Below are 20,054 nucleotides of genomic sequence, written 5' to 3' on the forward strand. Positions count from 1 at the left end.
GGTCCTGGACTTTTCTTTTTTGGGAGACTCTATTGCTGCTTCAATTTCATTTTGTGTTATAGATCTATTCAGGTGATTAATATCCTCTTAGTTCAATTTTAGATGGTCATATGTATCTAGAAATTTGTCCACTTCTGTGAGATTTTCAAATTTATTAGAATATAGGTTCTCAAAGTAGTAGTAGAATGTATATTATGCAGAAGTTGGATGAAATACAATGCATACAATGATTTCCTGGATTTCTGTGGTGTTTGTTGTTATCTCCCCTGTTGCATTTCTGATTTTACTAATTTGGGTTTTTTTCTCTCCTTATTTTAGTCAGGTTTGCCAGGGGTCTGTCAATCTTGTTTATTTTTTCAAAGAACCAGCTTCTTTTTCGTTGACTCTTTGTATTTTTGTTTGTTTGTTTCTATTTCATTAATTTTGGCCCTTATTTTTATTATTTCTCTCCTTCTGCTTATTTTGGGATTTGCTTGTTGTTGTTTTTCTAGGAGTATGAGATGCAGCATTAGGTCATTGATTTGAGATCTTTCTGTCCTTTTAATATATGCACTCATGGCTATAAACTTTCCTCTTAGGACTGTCTTTGCCATATCCCATAGGTTCTGGTAGGTGGTGTTTTCATTTTCATTAACTTAGAAGAACCTTTTAATTTCCTCTTTTATTTCATCAATAACACATTGATCATTGAGCAATGTGTTCAGCTTCCAATTGTTTGCATGTTTTCACTATTGTTTTTGTTGTTGAGTTCTAGGTTTTTTTTTAATTTTTATTTTTTTATTATTCATATGTGCATACAATGCTTGGGTCATTTCTCCCCCCTGCCCCCCACCCCCTCCCTTACCACCCACTCAGCCCCCTCCCTCTCCCCCCTACCCCCTTGCTACCCAGCAGAAACTATTTTGCCCTTATCTCTAATTTTGTTGAAGAGAGAGTATAAGCAATAATAGGAAGGAAAAGGGTTTTTGCTAGTTGAGATAAGGATAGCTATACAGGGAGTTGACTCACATTGATTTCCTGTGCATGTGGTTTACCTTGTAGGTTAATTCTTTTTGATCTAACCTTTTCTCTAGTTCCTAGTCCCCTTCTATTGGCCTCAGTTGCCTTTAAGATATCTGCTTTAGTTTCTCTGCATTGAGGGCAACAAATGCTAGCTAATTTTTTAGGTGTCTTACCTATCCTCATATAATGCATTGTGATCAGATAGAATGCATGGGATTATTTCTGTTTTCTTATATTTGCTGAGGCTTTCTTTGTGCCCTAAAATATGATCAATTTTGGAGATGGTTCCATGGGCTGCTGAGAAGAATGTATATTGTGCAGAAGTTGGATGAAATGTTCTGTAGACATCAGCTAGGTCCATTTGATCTATGATGTGATTTAGTTCTAGAATTTCTTTATTGATTTTTTGTTTGGATGACCTATCTATTGGTGATGGGGGGGGGCGTATTAAAGTCTCCCACTACCACTGTGTTGGAGTCAGTATATACTTTTAGGTCCTTTAGAGTATGTTTGATGAAATTGGGTGCACTGACATTGTGTGCATATAGGTTGGTAATTGTTATTTCCTTTTGGTGTATTTCACCTTTTATTAGTATGGAGTGTCCTTCTTTATCTTGTTTGATCAATGTAAGTTTGAAGTCTACTTTGAGATAAATATTGGTACTCCTGCCTGTTTTCGGGGGCCACTAGCTTGGTAAACCTTCTTCCAGTCATTCATCCTAAGGCAGTGTTTTTTCCTGTCAATGAGAAGGGTCTCCTGTAAACAACAGATTGTTGGATCTTCCTTTTTAAACCAGTTTGCCAAATGTCTTTTGATGGGGTGGTTAAATTTGTTAACATTTAGTGTTAGTATTAATAGGTATGTGGTCATACCTAGGTATGTATGTCCTGTCATTTAGTTGTTTTTGTTGTTTAAGGGTTTGATTGTGTGCAGCTGAATCAATGTTACTCTCTACTTTCTTGTCTTTTCTTCTCCTGTGGTTTGGTACTGCCTGTCCTCTCATGGTTTTGTTTGCTTTCATTTTCTGTATGCAGGATTCCTTTAAGAATCTTTTGTAGTAGTGGCTTGGTGGTCATTTATTATTTTTTATTGTTTTTTATTGTTTTAGTTTCTTCTTATCATGGAAGACTTTTATTGCTCCATCTATTTTGAATGATAGTTTTGCTGGATAGAGTATCCTAGGGTCGAAGTTATTTTCATTCACTGCCTGGAATACACTCCATGTCCTTCTTTTAAGGTTTCCATTGAGAAATCTGCTGTGATTTTCATGGGTTTACCTTTGTATGTTCTTGGTTTTTCTCTCTTACAGCCTTCAATATTCTTTCTGTGTTCTCTGTGCTTGTTGTTTTAATGATAATATGTCATGAATTAGTTCTATTTTGGTAAGTTTGGTGTTCCTGGAGGCTTCTTGTACCTGAATGGGCATAGCTTTCTCTAGATTTGGGAAATTTTCTGTTATTTGTTTGTTGAATTTATTACAAATCCCTTTTGCTTGCACCTTTTCTCCTTCTTCAATGCCCATGATTCTCAGGTTCGATCTTTTGATGGAGTCTGTGAGTTCTTGCATATTCCTTTCACAGGTCTTGAGTTGTTTGACTATTAGCTCTTTAGTTTTTCCTTTAATTTCTATTTTATCTTCAAATTCTGAGATTCTCATATGATAAAGCGAGAGCACACAAGGGAGGTATGAGGATAGCTAAGATACCCAAAAAACTAGATAGCATTTGTTGCCCTCAATGCAGAGAAACTAATGCAGATACTTTAAAGCAACTGAGGCCAAAAGGAGAAGGGGACCAGGAACTAGAGAAAAGGTTAGTTCAAGAAGAATTAACTTAGAAGGTAACACACATGTACAGGAAAGCAATGCGAGTCAACTCCCTGTATAGCTATCCTTATCTCAACTAGCAAAAACCCTTGTTCCTTCCTATTACTGCTTATACTCTCTCTTCAACAAAAGTAGAGATAAGGGCAAAATAGTTTCTGACTGCTAGTGAGGGTTTAGGGGGAGTAAAGGTGGGGGTGGAAGGGGGGAGAAATGACCCAAACATTGTATGCACATATAAATAAAATAAAATAATAAAAATAAATTTTAAAAAATTCTGAGATTCTATCTTCCTCTTGTCCTAGTCTGCTGGAGTGGCCTTCCATTGTGTTTTGTATTTCTGTTTCATGCTTTTTTCTGAGGTTTTCCATATCATGGGTCACTTCCCTTTTAACATTGTCAATTTTCATCTTTAATTCATTTATCTCTCTATTTATAGTGTTTTCTGTTTCACTTTGGTGTTTATTTAGGGCTCCTATGAGTTCATTTATTTGTTTCTGTGTCTTCTCATATTCTTTATTTTTGATGTCTTGGAATTTCTTGAGTGCTCTTGTACATTCTGGTTGACCATCTCTAGTAAGATCTTCATGAAATTCTCAGTGATTACTTTCAAGATTTCTTCTTTGAGGCTGTTCTTGTGGGCATCGTTGGGTTCCTTGGCATCGTTTATCTTTGTTTTGTTGGAGTCTGGAACTGGGTATCCACTTTCTTCATTTCCCTCTGAATCCTGTATTTAGTTATTTTGGGGGTGAGAATGATTTCCACCCCTTTTTCTTCTTCCCATCACTCCTCTTGGTGCTGTGTAACTATGTTCTTGATAGGCTGTTGGTGATTTCAGTCCTTGGTTTAATTTTGTTTTATGGGTGTATTGGGTTTTTAGCTCAGTGTATGTATGCTATTTCTGTCCCTGGTCTGGGTGTAATTTAGTATCAACTAACTCACAACAGTAAAACTAACAAAACAAACAAACAAAAAAACCAAAAAATAAAAAATAAAACAAAGAAGTCCTGGGGGGGGGGGGAGATGAACAAACACAGACAAACAAACAAACACAAACAAACAAACACAAAAAAGCTCCAGGTTCAGGAACAATAGACTTTCAGTCTTAGTAGTTCTGGTGTTAATCCTTCAGCATCCAGTCCTGGTGTTGGTATTTAAACAGAATCTCTGTCTTAGTCTTGCCAGGTGGTTGGGGAGTCTCGCCAGTTTTTATTCTGTCTTCCAGTAGCAGCTGCTTAGTCAGCTCCTCCCTCAGTGAGGTGTGGCAGTTTAAGTTTATATGTTGTCCTCAGGTTCCAGAGATCAGCTCTGTAGCACACCAGCAGTCCTGCTTTGGAGGTGGTTTTTGCTGTTTTGGTTTATTGGGGGCTTGTTTCTTTGCCTCGCTCCCTTTCTCTGGGGCAAGATCAGAGATCTGTCATCCAGCTCCCTGCTGTCAGTATGTTGCTGACTGTTTTTCAATTTTGCAGTGTCATTTGACTTTGGATGTTGATCACTGGCTCAGGAGATGAGCTTTGCAGACTGCTACCTGCCCTATTTCAGGCAGCAGCTTATCACTGACCCACTGTCGGCCCTTCTTCCTTTCCAGCCTTTGTTTACTGAAAGTTCATGTGGATCAGCTCCTTGCTCCTCCCCCCTTCTCCGGTGTGCTTACAGCACCCTGACCCCTCTGTTTTGTGTTAGTTTTCAGTTCCTTGTTTATTGTTCAGCTTTTTTTGGGGGGGGGTAGGGGGTCAGTCTGCCCAGGGGCTATGCTGGTTTATCCCAGGGGTGGCTGGGGGAATGCCACATGACACTTGGCCAAAGGTCTCCCAAACAGGTTTGGAGCCAGCATCTGGCAGTGTGGGAGCCCTCCTGTTTTCTCAGTGTAATGTGGCATGGAGAAGCTTTGTACAGGTTAGGAGTTCAGGGTGTCAAAGTTTTGATTCTTTTTGGTGCTTTATTTCTGCCATTGTATGGCTTGAGCATCTCAGCAAGATTTTTAATTTACAGATCTCACGCTGCCTGCTTCTGTGCCCTAATAGCCATCTTGGATCCTCCTGAATTTTGAGCTCTTAATGCACACTTATATTCTTTGGCATGCCTAGGTCATAACATCTGTGTGTGTGTGTGTGTGTGTGTGTGTCTTTAGGATAGTCCCTAAACCACTTTATAAAGTTAATGTGTACAACTGTCTCAAAAGTTATTTAAAGTTCTAACCCCAACCAGGCCTAACTATTCTCTGCCTTAGGACTAAAGAAAATTTATGGACAATAATCTCAATCTCTTTCATTCTATTGTGAGTGTAATTTACATTTAATTCTTTTATAATTAGATTTATTGACCCTTGTGTCCTTGTAGATTGCTATTATTAAAAAAGATGGTTTAATTTAATTTTCTTACAAGTCTTTTAAGGTATAAGGTTACTAAGAGTTTTATTTAAAACAGTGTTATCTAAATTTGGGTTTTTACAAAGGTTTTTTCAAGATACAAATTAAGGTCTTAAAGCTTATAAGTTTATAATTAAAATTTGCCTAAAAGTTTTCTGAGGTCAAAATTTAAGGTACTAATGTGTATTTAAAAATGGGTTTCTGTTTTATCAAAATAACTATTGGGAATTTTTGGTGCTATAGGCTGATATGAAATTTTACCAAAACCAAACCAAAGTTCACCCTCCAGATGGGATATTGGGATTTCTTTCCTATCAATATCCAAACTATGACTCTCAGTCATTGGGTCTCCAACTTTATGCTTACTCCCTTATCTCTGTTTCTGTACTTAATCATTTGAGGTAAATGTACTTGTTTCCTTATTCCCAGTTTACAAGCTGAATTCGGCCCTGTGGCCTGATGTGAAAACTGACAACAAACCATGAGCTTGTATCAGCCAAGCTTACCTTTGTGCAATTTGGATTCTGTACTGGTTGCAAAAGTTCATATTAAGATGTTTCCCTTTTAACAATCAACAGATTGTCCTCCTTTATATTGTTATGTTTTCATTTTACATATTGTTTTTGGTATCAGCCTCTTTGCCCAGCAAAGATGTTTTAATAGTTGGGTTGGCATTCAGGATCAGCATCCCATTGGGAACCCTCATGCAGTTGTTCAAGAGACTGGCCCTTTGGCTGCTTGTTTCACAGAGACATCTGCCTTTAAGGCAAGCCAGGTATAGAGGACCTGCAATCGAGACTTTCAAGATATAAGGCGAATGCCCCAAATATCTTGGAATCGATCTTACTCTGTACCAAAGGGCAACTTTCTCCTTTCCTTTTGTGCTCTCTCTCTCCACCAGCCAGCATAGGGGAATCCAACATATTCACTTGACTGTATCCTTAAGTACTGGGAGATGCTTTGATCCTGGTAACCAAAAATAAGATAACAAGCTCTCTACATATCCCATTGGAAATTATTTACTATTCTTTACATCCTGCTTAAACCCTAGGTATTTTTCTAATAACACTAAAAGAGCTAAGTTTGTCTAAGTAAAAATTGTCTTAAATGGTTCTCATACTCCTAGTGCCTTATATGTGTATCTAAATGTCATAAAATCATTCATAGAGTTAGAAATGTATACGTGTAAACAGCTATAGTTCTTTTATCTAAGGTAATGTCTATCTAATAAAGTCTCTGACATTTCTGCTCTTTATGACAAATGCTAAATGTTCTGCTATTTAGGCCTCACATCTGTCTGTCAGATAAACAGGTTTATCTGACATCTGTTCATCAAGTAAACATTGGTTTATCTGACATTGGATAAACTTTTTGTATATATAATATGCAATTGAGCATCAAAACAGGGGCTATTTGAAATTACTGACACTGCCTTCCCTTAACCATTGGAAAATTTAGGGCTTTTAATTGTCAATACTATATTGACCATACTGACAATCACTAGCTTGTTACTTTACCTAACCAAAATTAAAGGTTTAAACTGCTACTGGCTCCTTTATATGTTATATGTGTCTTTGTCTTCAAGTATATAAGCCTTCTAAAATAGTTATAAAAAAGACACTACAATACCGTTGTATTAATTATATTAATTAGTACTGTTATATTAATTGCTAAACTATTTACCATGGTTACTTTAAGTTTAGTCATTACAGTTCTAATCCTATTGGGACATTTACACACAAGCCAATGGAAAATGACTCTTGACAAGTGCTTATCTATCAACCACATGAAAGCCTTTAGGACGAAATCATAAGGCAACAGGGCTATTGATCTCTACAATGAACGAGATCTTCATGAACAACCCAGCTCTCCATGAGAAACCTTCATTGTACTAAACAACAATTCAGACACCTTCTGTCCAAATGAGTCCCAAGGAAAAGAAATAGGAGAGACAATTTCCCCTTGTAGATAGGGTCTGCTGCCCTTTGTCAGCTTGAAGCAGATACTGAAGATGGACTGCCCCCCTTCAGCAACTCCCAAAAAACAACTTTTTGGAATATTGTGTCTTGGGGAATTTGACACAGGCTAAAGCAGGGAAAGTTCTGGGACTCATAGGAAAAATATTACATCTCAGATTAACCATGCTTTAGCTTGGGAACCACCCTCACCTTCCTGGGAACCACACATGCCCCTCCCCACTCATTAATTATTGGGTAAAAATCACCTGGTTCTCCCCTTCCCATAGGTTATTGAAGGTTTTAAAAGCACCTGAAGAGCAGAAACATGCTCACTCTACTTCCGGCTTCCACCTGGGCCCCACTATGCATCCCTTTGTATTTCTTTTCCCTGACTTTTAATAAAGTCCACTTACACTCATGTGTCCTGCCATGGATTCTTTCTGGTGAGATAAAAAGAATTTGGACGTCTTCTGATCACAGACTGCACCAGTGCTGTTAATGTAAGCACAGAAGATGAAGAGGTCTCGGAGGAGTAATATCTGTGTCCTGCTCCTGGACACATGAAAGTTGGCAGCAATCTGTTGGGAAAGTTTTCAGCATGGTTCCCCATGCCCAGGACCAGGATCAGGCCTGGGGGCACTGCCTGCTCATTCTCCAAGCTGCTTCTCTCCCAGCGTCCTGCAATTCATCTGCTACCAGGAGCACTGTGCTCTGGACCATTCCCCCCTTAAAAGAGTCTTAAACTAATTGCCTGGGCTGGCCCCAAACTTTGATCCTCCACAGTACCTAGAATTACAGCCTTGAGCCATGGGCACCTGGCTGGAATATTCTTTTCCTGAGGAATATTCTCATCAGAAATCCAGATACATTCAGAACCTTTGCTGTATCGGAGCATTTATCTTCTCTGATTGCTCTGTATCTAAGCATCTACCTCTGTTCTTTAAAAAACTTTTATTGCATTCTTCTTTTGTTTTGGTTTGGTTTTAGTTTTGCTGTTTTGTTTGCAACAGGGACTCACTATGTAGCTCAGGCTGGACTCAAATCTGAGCTCCTCCTGCCTCAGCCTTCGGAGTGCTGGGATTACAGGCTTTCACCACCACACCAGCTGAATAGTAAACGCTGAAAATTGTGATCTTCCCTGGATTCATGCTTTGCAATGGAATCCAGTTTTTCCTCAAGGGCTTTGCTATGCTTCCTTTTCCACAACATCAGGCCTAATCTCATCCTCTGTTTCTATTCCAATTTCAAATTCTCAAAAAAATTGTGATCTGGAACCATATGGTCCAAATGACTTGGCTGGGTTCAAGCCTGCTCCTGTCCAGCCTGAAGTCTAGTCTCTTAACCTCAGTAATGTACCTGGTGGCACCAAAGCATTCAGTAGAGCCTAAGCAGCCACTTGCAGAGCTGAGCTCCTGGCTTGAGTTGGAGTCACAGGGGTTCTCTGGTTTCTGGGGTGGGTTCTCAGAAGAAGGCAGCTGATTCCTAAAAACTCCCTACAGCAGAAGGGAAAGAGGCCAGGTTGAAAGATGCCTTCCTGCTTTGTTTTTTTTGGGGGACAGAGTCTCACTATGTTGGCCAGTCTGACCTCAAATTCCTGGACTTAATCCATCCTCCTTGCCTCTGCCTCCCTGATAGCTGGGACTGCAGGCTCAGCCCCATGCCCTCCCTGCTGCAATTGGCAGAGAGCAGAGGAGCCATACGAGTAGCTGAGCCTAGCCCAGGGTGCAACCTCCAAAATTCCTCAAGCCCTTCTCAATTTCCACTCATAATTTCCGGCCTTGGCTCTGGCTTTTTACTAGGCTAAAATCCTTTAACTGCAGGCACCCATCTTCTTCCATCAAAAATGGTGCTATCAGGGCTAGAATTGTGGCTCAAGTGGTAGGGAGACTGCCTAACAAGAGCAAAGTCCTGAGTTCAAACCTCAGAACCAACCAAAAAGAAGAAAACCTGCTATCTCTGGATACCTATGTCAAAAACAGCCCTCCTTTTATTTAGATGAATTAATTCCATGCTTTCACTTTGTTTTTTGGGTGTTTTTTTTTTGTTTGTTTGTTTTTGTTTTTGACAGCACTGGGGGTTGAACTCAGGGCCTCATGCTTACTAGGCAGGTGCTATACCACTTGAGCCACTCCACCACCCTTTACTTCTTATTTGCATACTCTTTATACCTATAGTAGTTATCACATTCTCCCTTCCTCAATAACTATGGATTAAACAATTACTGTATCCAGAAGACTGTATACAATTACCCCAGTAGGAGCATGAACCAACCAAGTCACTCACATTTTTTTTTGGTGGTATTGGGGTTTGAACTCAGGGTCTCACATTTGTCAGGCAGATGCTCTACCTCTTGGGCGACAACTCCCACACCTTTTTGCTTCAGTTATTTTTTCAGATCGGGTTTCACATTTTTGTCCTGGTCAGCCTGAACAGTGATCCTCCTATTTACACCTCTCTTCTAGCTGAGATGACAGGTACATACCAATACATCCAGCTCATTGATTGAGATGGAGTCTCCCGAACTTTTTGCCCAGGCTGGTCTCTAGCCATGATCCTTTTGATCTCCTCCTCCTGAATAGCTGGGATTCCAGGGCTGAGCCACCATGCCTGGCCTTATTATTTATTTTTTGAAAGTTGAACATAGTAGTTTGTGGTGAAAACAATTATTGACAATTAAGTTTCCCTATGATCTGTATGCACCTTTCTCAGAAAGATGAATTGTTCATTACTACAATGGGGCAAAGACAATGACTGAAAAATTGTGGTAAATTTTGGTACAGAAAGAATAATCCTAGTTTGCTATTTCAGGCTGCTAAACAAACAAAAGAGAGAAGAAGAAAAATAGAAAAAAAGTTGGGCGAGGCTGGTGGAGTGGTTTGAGTAGTAGAGTGCCTGCCTAGGTACCCTAATACCATAAAAAAAAAAGAGAGAAGATGCTATCTCCCCTTAATTCTGCTTGAATAGGGGGTGTGTTTATGATTGTGTGTGTTAAAGAAAAGGCAGAGCTGCACAGTTAAAGCAGGAAAAAAAAGATTTTATTCATAAAACTGAGCTCAATTCTGAACACAGGGAGAGTGGGAAGGAAAGCACGAGGTACCAAGGAGCAGGGGAATGGGGTTATCAGAGGATGGAAATATTACAAAGACAAAACCAACAATGATCTGCCGAGTGCAGTGGCTCATGCCTGTAATCCTAGCTACTTGGGAAGTGGCTACCAGGAGGATCAAGATTCAAAGGCATCCCAGGTAAAAACATCAGGAGACTCCATCTCATCACTGTACCAATAGCTGGGTGCGGTGGTGTAAACCTGTCATCCCAGCTATGTGGGAAAGCACAAATAGAATCACAACCCAGTAAGGTCCAGGCACAAAGCAAGACTCTATCTCAAAAATAACCAACACAAAAGCCCAGCAATGATAAGAGATTCCTGCTAGACTGAGTGAGATTTTTATGTGGAGGGGGATTTTTTGTGTGTCTAAGGATTGAACCCAGGGCCTCCCTCATGCTTCTTTTCACTGAGCTACTCCCCAGCCTTGAGCTTGCTAGGCAGGCACTCTACCACTTGAGCCACTCCACCAGCCCTATTTTGTGTTGGGTATTTTTGAGATAAGGTCTCATGAACTAGTTGCCTAGATTGGCTTGGAACTGTGATCCTCCTGATCTCTGCCTCCTTAGTAGCTGGGATTATTGGTTGCGTGGGTCACCAGTGCCTGGCTGCTTTGGTTACTTTTGAGACAGGGTCTGCTTCTGCCAGAACTGGCCTTATCCTCCAACCTGCTTACACTTTAATAGCTGACGTGACCCGCAATCACCACCACGCCCAACTTTTTGTTGAGATGAGCTCTCATTAACTTTTTTCCCCAGTTTTCCTCTACTCATGATCCTCCCAATCTCCACATCCAAGTAGCTGGGGAAGGCACTGTCTTTGTTTTGTTTTGGTAGCACGGGGGTTTGAACTCAGGGCTTTGCCCTTGTGAGGCAGGTATTCTACGGCTTGAGCCACACTTCTAGCATAGAAGGCATTGTTTTTCAGTAAACTCCCAGAAGGCACAATCTGTGTCTTGTCTGTCTTCCTCTCTTCAAGGTGATGGGGTTCAGGACCTTGTTGGTGAGCTAGGCAAGTACTCTACCAATAAGCCACATTTCCAGCCCTCCATGTTTATTTTAATATCAATATATTTTATGCTAATTATTATAGAAGTCAGTTTATGCCTTCGATTTGATAATTCCATATATGAAAATTTTCTAAGGCAGTGGGGACAAAGTGTGGACAATAACATATGAACATAGAGCTATAGCACACTTCCATCACGAAAATTGCCGAGTGGTGGAGTGGCTCAACTGGTAGAGCACCTGCCTAGCAAGTGTGAGGCCCTGAGTTCAAACCCCAGTACCTCAAAAAAAAAAAAAAAAAAAAACCCATACATGAAAATTACCAATGGCATGTCCACCAATAAACAGTCTTTTAATTATAGTATGCCTAAAGAATGACAGTGCAGACAAGTTAGGTAAATATCAGTGATTTGAAAAAATTCTATCACAGGCGCTGGTGGCTTGCACCTGAAATCCTAGCTACTTGGGAGGCTGACATAGGGAGGATGGTTCTGAGGCCAGTCCACATATTCTGAAGACCCCATTTCCCAAATAACCAGAGCAAAATGGACTGGAGGTGTGCTCAAGCAGCAGTGTCTGCTTTGCAAGTTCGAAGCCCTGAGTTCCAACCTCGGTCCCACTTAGAACTCTTTTTCTGCCATATCATATAATGATGAGGAAAGGAAAAACCAAAATTATTTGTACAGTGTGATCTAGATATGTGATTTAGATATCAGATTCTTCTGTTTTATTTTTCTCAATCATTTTTTCTTTTTTGGTACTTTGAGGTTGGGTCTCACTGAGGCAGTTTAGCAGGCAGGGAAAATACCTTACCAGGGACTCTCTTAAGCCCTGAACCATCTCTAAAGCATGAATCCCCTCCAAATTGTAAATACCCTGTCGGTCATAAATATATTTGCATGCCAGTTAGCAAGGGGGTAGGGGGGGAGAGGGAGGGGGCAGGGGGGTAAGGGAGGGTGTGGGGGAAGGGAGGAGAAAATAAATAAATATATATATTTGCAAGACAGAGTTCAGAATAGGGACCTTTGGGTCTGCCTTGTTTAAAAAAAAAAAAAATTACAGGCCTGACCCCAGTTTGACCTCCCAGGCCAAGTCCTTTTACTGAGGACCTCATGAATATGGGTCACATCTCATACAATTTAAGGCCAAAAATTATCATAAGCACATTTGCAGAATTCCTCTTGTTATGTGACAAGGCTGTGTTAATTAAACCTGCCACCCATCCTAGCCCCTCCCTAAGGACTGCCCAGATTTTTCCCACCTTAAGTTGGACTTAAACTAAGAAATCAATGCCTCTGTGCCACCTGGAAAGCACTGCTTCTTTCCTTTCTTTTCAATAAAGTTTTGCTAATCAATGCCTCCTTGCCATCAGGCAGGGGCCCTCTGCTTTTCTGGCAGTGCTTTTCTTCTCTTTTTCCTCACTCTTTCTTTCCTTTTCTTCCAATAAAGTCTTGTTACTGTTTTGCAATTTGTGTCTCTGTCCAGTTCTCTGTTCAGATGACACAAGAACTTGGAGTCTTCTGGACTAGTGTCTTCTTAGACCAATCAGCACATAGACATCTCTATGTAGCTCAGGCTAGCCTGGAACCTGCGATCCTCCTCCCTCTGCCTCTTGAGTGCTAGGCATGAACCACTATGCCAACCTTTTACATTTTTGACACATAACGGGAAACTTTTTTTTTTGTGGTACTGGGGCCTGAACTCAGGGCCTAAACCTTGAGCCACTCCACCAGACCTTTTTTTTGTTTTTTTGATTTTTTTGAGATAAGATCTCAAGAATGATTTTCCGGGGCTGGCTTTGCACCAGTTAGGATCATAGGTGTGACCCACTGGCACCTGGCAGAACTTTTCTTTTTTTAAGGCAACACTGTTAGTCCACGATATCTGCTAGGGAAAGCTGGTGGTGGCAGGAAAACTTATTTAACTTCTCTAAAACTCAGTTTCTTCATTTATAAAGCAGAAATAAGAAGGCCTATCTCAAAGAAAAATGAAATAACATTTGTAAGGTAACACATAGAATAAAGCCTCCTGGTATAAAAGTCTATCAATAACTGCCAGTCTCCTTCCTTCCCAAGTCTAATATGCCATCCCATGCATAATGAGTATGTTAGTGACATTGATTAATACTATTAGGTTCCAGGATTAGTGTACATGTGTGCTATTACAGTCATTAGTAATTATGACAGATTGACATTTCAGATCCAAAAGGTCATATGCAAGACAGTAACTTTATTGGAGGATTCGCTCTGAGAACACTCATGTCCCTCCTTCTGACATCCTACCCACACCCACATTCATCAACGACCATATCTTCATAATGTCGAAGAATGACATTGTCATTATTGTCTTGGTAAAGAATGGAGATGGGAGACAGCTTTGTGGGGATGCAGGTGGCCTGGGGGACCTCAGGGTCAACCTCATGCATCAGTGCTTGCATGAAGGCATAATTGGAGCTGTTCAAATAAGTGGTCAGTGAGAAGGGACAATCTCCATGACAGTAATTTGCCATAAACCCCTTGGGGGCAATGACCCATTTGTGCCAACCCAGATCCTTGAAGTTGATGAATAGCTGATGACGATGGCAGAGATTCTTGCAAGAAACCTTGGGGACAGGAATGGCTGCCCTCCTTTTTCGTGAAGAAGGCTGACACTGCTCAGGGTTAAGAGTCACCACCAGCAGGGAAGCATGAAAAGAACGTCTCAGCCTGGTGCAGATGTCCTCAAGCTGGAAATTTACACCTGACCCTCTGCCTTCTTGGACCATTATCTCCAAAAATAAGCCCAAGTTCTTTTGGGGGTTGCTGTTCCAACCCTGAACCACATCTTGCAGGCTGAAGCGAAGGGCGCCCTGAGGCCACAGTATGGACTGCAAAGCAAACCTTCTGCCTGGTGTAGGGGTGACTTGGCCCCACTTGTGAGGTTCCTGAACTACAGACAGAGCCAGTTCCAGTTCTGGCCCCAGGTTATAGTAGGAATTGGACCCCAAGTCCAGCCTCAGCTGGGCCATCGTCAATTGTTCCTTTGCTTTGATGGCAGACAAATTGAAGTAGAGGAGTTTCTGTAAACAATAGTCATCTTGGAATGGCTTCTTTAAGTAAAGAAAGAAACCTAGATGGGAAAACAGACATGGGAGAGTCACCATAGTATTTTTTTTTTACTTCATATCTACCTATATGATATAAAGTCAAAATATGCGGACACTGGTGGCTCACACCTGTAATCCTAGCTACTTAGAAGGCAGAAATGAGAAGGATCATGGTTCAAGGCCAGCCAGGGCAAATAATTCATGAGACCTATCTTGAAAAAACTCAATATAAAAAAGGGCTGATGGAGTAGCTCAAGTGGTAGAGCATCTGGAGAGGCAGAGAGGGAGGGGGAGAGAGAGAGAGAAGACATTGTGCTGGAGATGTAGCTCAGTGGTAGAGCACTTACCTAGCATGCACAGGCCTTGATTTGTGGCACTTCAGGAAAAAAATGGAAAAAAAAGACAGGCCACTCTTTCCCTTCTTCCTTGAAGACTGACCTTCTTTAGAAGGGTCCTGCCCAATACCCGGGTAGGAGAAGAGGTGATGCTACAGAGTCCAGAATCGGGAAGCTTTGCTGGGCTTCACCTCTCATTCTAATGCCATTAGACTTTTTTGGGGGGGTAGGGGTGGTACTGAGGCTTGAACTCAGGGGGACCTATACCTTGAACCACTCCACCAGCCCCTTTTTGTGATGGGTTTTTTTTAAGACAGGGTCTTGAAAACTATTTGCCCAGACTGGCTTTGAACTTCGATCCTCCTGATCTCTGCCTCCTGAGTAGCTAGGATTACAGGTGTAAACCACGGGTGCCCAGCTTCAACTACTCCTTTACAGTCCCCTACCTATCCTTTACCCAGAGGAGTTCTCTGAGCCTACACCATATCATACAACTCGTGGAAATCACCTCTTTGTAACTGTCTTCTACAAACACTTAAAAAGGACAGACTTCAGTGTTAATCTCTGCAAAGCCAAACCCAACTCCAAGTTCAGAGTAGTTATCCAATAAATACTTCTTAGACAAGTAAATATTCAAATCTTCTCTCTACCTGCTGTAAAACTAACAGCACCTCTCAATTCTACAACAGAACCACCAGGAAGGATGCATAGACATGTAGATTCTCAACCCCAACCCAAACTTTGAATAAGAATTGGGCAGTAGGGTGAGGGACTGGCATTGGCTGGAAGAATGACTTTTAGCAGAAGACCTGGGTAACTCAGTAGGTGGTGGGGTTGGAAACCATTGAACAGCCTTCACTCAGATCCTTATGTACAGAATGACAGTGTGTATGTTATTGCCCTGTATTCACAAATCAAGAGAAAAAAAAAATCTTGCACCCAACAAAAGTAATGGGAGGGAGGAACCTTGGGAGTGTGGCTCTGTGGCAAGGTGCTATCTAGCATGCACAAGGGGCTACGCTGGAACCCCAGAATACAAAAAAGAAGGGGGAGGAAATGAGCAAGTGTGGAGAAGAGCAAACTGTCATGAGTGTCAAGTGTGTCATGAGCAAACTGGGCTCGATTTTCACCTCTGCTTAGGTATACCTATAATCCCAACACTCTGGAGGCTGGGGCAGGAATATCCAGAGTTCGAGGCCTGTCTCAAAACAAACAAAAAAAAAAGTGGAAGACTGAGCTCCAATTCCACTCTCCTCTTTCTTCTGATCTAAAGCACAGGGTAATTGATTCGGAGAAAAAACTACTTTGAATTCTTGGTTCACACACTAGCTGTGTGGTCCTGACTGGGTCACAGGTTACCTACTGTCTGAGCCTTAATTTCCTGCTTGTTAAAAAGTTGATAAGGATACTTGTCTTTCTCTAGGGATTGTGCTTGGGATTACATGAGATAAATTGTGCAAGACACCAGCACAAGGCCTTCTACCACCACCCTTACCTGTTATTTCCGCTCCCTTTTTCTTTCTTCATACCACTCCTAGATTTTCCTCTGGAAACACTCCAAGTTCCTTACCTTGGTCTGGGACAAGTCGAAGTAAGTTCCCATAGACACCCAGCTCCTTCACGTAGCACAAGTCCTGCCAGTCCCCGGCGGTGGCTGCAGCTTCCCAGTCCTGGAATATTTTGTTCAAGATGGAAGGCACAGGCTGGAAGGTGCGGGGTAATGTCATCTTGTCTAGACCCAGAAACTGGAGAAAGTCATATTCCTGAAGTTGGAGCGTCTGGCCCACAGCCAGCGTTAACAGGAAGGCCAGAGGCAGAAGAGGCGAGGAAAGGAGCATGGCTTCTGGGTGAACAGAGGCAGCCACAGTGCTGTGAGGCAACTGCCCAGCCAGCGGTTCAGGTGCGGCTCATTTATCTGATGGAGGATCATCAAGTGTGAATTGCTCTCTTCCCAGCTTCTCTAAAGCAATTGGGTATGAAAAGGCTGCATTTTTTTTTTTCTTTTGTTGTTCTACTATCCCAGAAAAAAAAAAAAAAAAAAACTACCAGTGTGTGGACATAAATTCTACAACTACCTGAGAGTTGTCCTCAGTACACAAAATGCAAAAAACACCCACACACACTTATTCATGCAACAAACAGGTATTAAAGCACCTGTGATGTGCAAGGTGCTGACAGCAGGGCTAGGAGCACAGGAGAGAGTAATTCATTATAACAATTTTTTTTTTAAAGAAACAGTCTCCCTAGGTTGCCCAGGCTGGTCTTGAACTCCTAGGCTGAAGTAATCTGCCTATCTCAGCCTGTCAAGTAGCTGAAATGCCAGCATAGTCTAATGAGACAAACACTGACTGGCTGTGTAGCTCAGTGATTGAGCACATGCTTAGCATGTGTGAGAACTTGCCACACAAAAAAATGTTTAATTAAAATCACTTTTAAATAAATAGGTTCTAAAGATCTATATCCACTGTGTAGTGGTGTGGTGTGGGAAACAATGAAGCAATAAACTGCCCAAGGAAGTTAATCTTCACTCCCCATCTATTTTCACTTCATTCTTCTAACTGAACCCTTCGTAACTAAACATCAAGAGTCAGATTGGGGCTGAGGCATGGCTCACAAGGCCCTGAGTTCAAATCCCAGTACTGTGAAAAAGAAAAAGAGTCAAATTCATTGGCTTAGTTCTAGTTCATTACTTATTAGTCAAATGACATTGGGCACATCACCACGTCACTTAACTTCACTACAGTTTTGTTTTCTCAACTAAAAATAAAAAGGAGCCTAATCTGCACTGGAACATTGAAGAGTTTGTACATGGAGAGCCCTCCACACAGTGTCTGCCTTGAGGCATGCACACACAAAATGTTCGCAGAGGGAAACAAACAAAGGATGTCCACAGAGGAGGCAAGTCGAAGCACAAGCACACATTTTGTCAGTGAGACAATTCGGACTGTGTGTGGGAAAGCTGGGAAGGCCCTGAAAAGTTTAAGGAGGTAGCAATGACGAAGTTCTGATTTTAGTTTTTGTTCATTTTGGGTTTTTTGTTGTTGTTGTTTGTTTTTTCTGATAGGGTTTGAACTCAGGGCCTCACACTTGTGAGGCAGGCACTCTACCATTTGAGCCACCCCACCAGCCCTGTTTCTTTGGTTTTGAACAAATTAATAGTAGATTTTCAAATGCTATTTTTTTTTTCTTTTTTCTTTTCTGGGGATTGAACTCAGGGTCACCGATTTTTCAAATGCTATTGAAGAATTAACTAGGTTAAGTGGAGAGACGGCTCAGCGGAAGAGAGCTTGCAAAGTATGCATGTGTAAGACCCTGGTTTCATCCCCAGCACTGCAAAATAGTAGTTTGTTCCAAAAATAACACTCAAACCTTTTGAGAAGGAAAAAAAAAAGCATCTCATATTTAATAATTTCTGGTCACAGGCTAAAACCTGAACACCATAGCGTGGCCTTTGAGGACTTTCTTGGTCTGACTCCAGGTCCCTAACCACTCTCCCTGCTGATGTTCCAATGATATTGGCCTGTCTGAGTCCTCCTATGAGATGGGCTCATCTCAGAGCCTTTGTAAAGGCCAAGTTCAGATTCTCTTGTGCTACAAACACTTCTCAATTGGTCAAAATAGATCTAGATACTTCTCCTAATAAGCATTGAGTGGGCATCCACCATAACGTATCACACAGCACCTCCCAGACAATGTTCCTTCCTGTGAACAGCGAACACAACACTGCAAAGCCCATTGACAGTCTTACTATATGTAGCCCAAGCTGTCTGCAAATTCATGGTCCTCCTGTCTCTACCTCCTGAGGGCTGGGATTGGAGACAGACACTACCACACCTGGCCTAACTTTCATTTTGGTTTTATTTTAGTCATAAGCCTTTAGAACGAAATACATAATTGTCTTCATTCAAATTTTTTTCTATACTGAGGTTTGAAACCAGGGCTTTGCACATACAAGTCAAGTGCTCTACCACTTGAACCAGGCACCCAGTCCTGCTTTTATTCAAATTTATTGTACACAACTTCATCATTTTTCATGGCTATTTAAACTTCTTTGCTACTTGGTTTTTCATTTGTTTTGTTTAAGCTTTTTTTTTTCTTTTTTGCCATACCAGGGTTTGAACTCAGGACTTCACACTTGCTAGGGAGGTGCTCTACCACTTGAGCCACACCTCCAGCCCTTGGGTTTGGTTTTGTTGTGAGGTCGTCATTGTTGCTGTTGTTTTTGAGAAAAGGTATCGCTATGTAGCCCAGGTTGCCCTGGGATTCTCCTGATCCCCCTGCCTCAGCCTCCAGAGTACTGGGATTACAGATGTGCACCACCATACCTGGCCTTATTGAAATTTCTTTTTCTGCTAGAGGCATACCTCAAGTGATGGAGCACCTGCCTCGAAAGTGGAAACTCTGAGTTCAAATCCCAGTATGAAATTTCTTTTTGAAATTCCATTATCCACTTTTCTCTTCTGCTATTCACTTTTTTAAACTTTAGCTGGTTGTTGTGGCATGTGCCTGTAATCCAGCATTTGGGAGGCAGAGGCAGGGGTCCATTGAACCCAGGAGTTCAAATCCAGCCTGAGCAACTAGCAAAACCTTTTCTCTGAAAAACAAACAGCAGACTTAAAAACAATGATAATAATAGTAAAAGTAATTATAACAATAAGACATGAATGTTAAAGGAAGACTGTTGGGGGGCAGAGAGGGTAGGGAGAAGAAGGGGTAATGAGGGTGAATGAAAATTGCATAATGAACCGCACTAGAACTATAAAAGAAAAAAAAAGGGAAGTTGGACAAGGTGGCTCATATTTATAATCCTGGCTAGTGGGAGGCTGAGATCGGGCAAATAGTTTGCAAGACTCCATCTCCAAAATAACCAGAGCAAAATGGACTGCAGGTATAGCTCAAGCAGTCCTGAGTTCAAGTTCCAGTCCCACCCCAACCCCCAAGAAAAGAGATATAAATATATGAAAAAAATTCTGACCAGGCACCGGTGGCTCACACCTGCAACTCTAGCCACCTAGAAAGCAGAGATCAGAAGGATGGCGGTTCAAAGCAAGCCGGGGCAAATTGTTTGTGAGACCCTATCTTGAAAAAACCCATCTCACACACAATAAAGGGTTGGTGGAATGGCTCATGCTGTAGATCCTGAGTTCAAGCCCCAGAACAGCAAAAAATAAATAAGTTCTTTGCAGTGCTGGAGATCAAGCCCAGGGCCTCGTATGTAGTGGCAAGCACTCTTACAGTGAGCCACGCCCCACCCCCACTTCATTCTGTTTAATAACAAGATCCTGTTGCAGTCTGTGATTTACTGAGCTAATGCCCTATTGAGTTCCCCTGGGTTGTTTCCAGTTTCTCTTATTACAAAGCTCTTTGCT

At 41.5% G+C, this 20,054-nt stretch overlaps 1 protein-coding gene across 1 annotated transcript; it reads right to left on the reverse strand.

Annotated features, from left to right (window-relative positions):
- Positions 1 to 13,474: 13,474 nt before the first annotated feature.
- Gdf3 (growth differentiation factor 3) lies at positions 13,475 to 16,582 on the reverse strand. The gene is made up of 2 exons (XM_020160362.2): positions 16,256 to 16,582; positions 13,475 to 14,373 (listed from the first exon to the last, which is right to left on the reverse strand). Exons 1-2 carry the CDS (start codon positions 16,521 to 16,523, stop codon positions 13,544 to 13,546), a joined length of 1,098 nt encoding a protein of 365 aa, XP_020015951.1. The 5' UTR covers positions 16,524 to 16,582; the 3' UTR covers positions 13,475 to 13,543.
- Positions 16,583 to 20,054: the final 3,472 nt, after the last annotated feature.

Source organism: Castor canadensis, chromosome 6 (genome assembly GCF_047511655.1).
Source record: "Castor canadensis chromosome 6, mCasCan1.hap1v2, whole genome shotgun sequence".
Classification (NCBI taxonomy): Eukaryota; Metazoa; Chordata; class Mammalia; order Rodentia; family Castoridae; genus Castor; species Castor canadensis.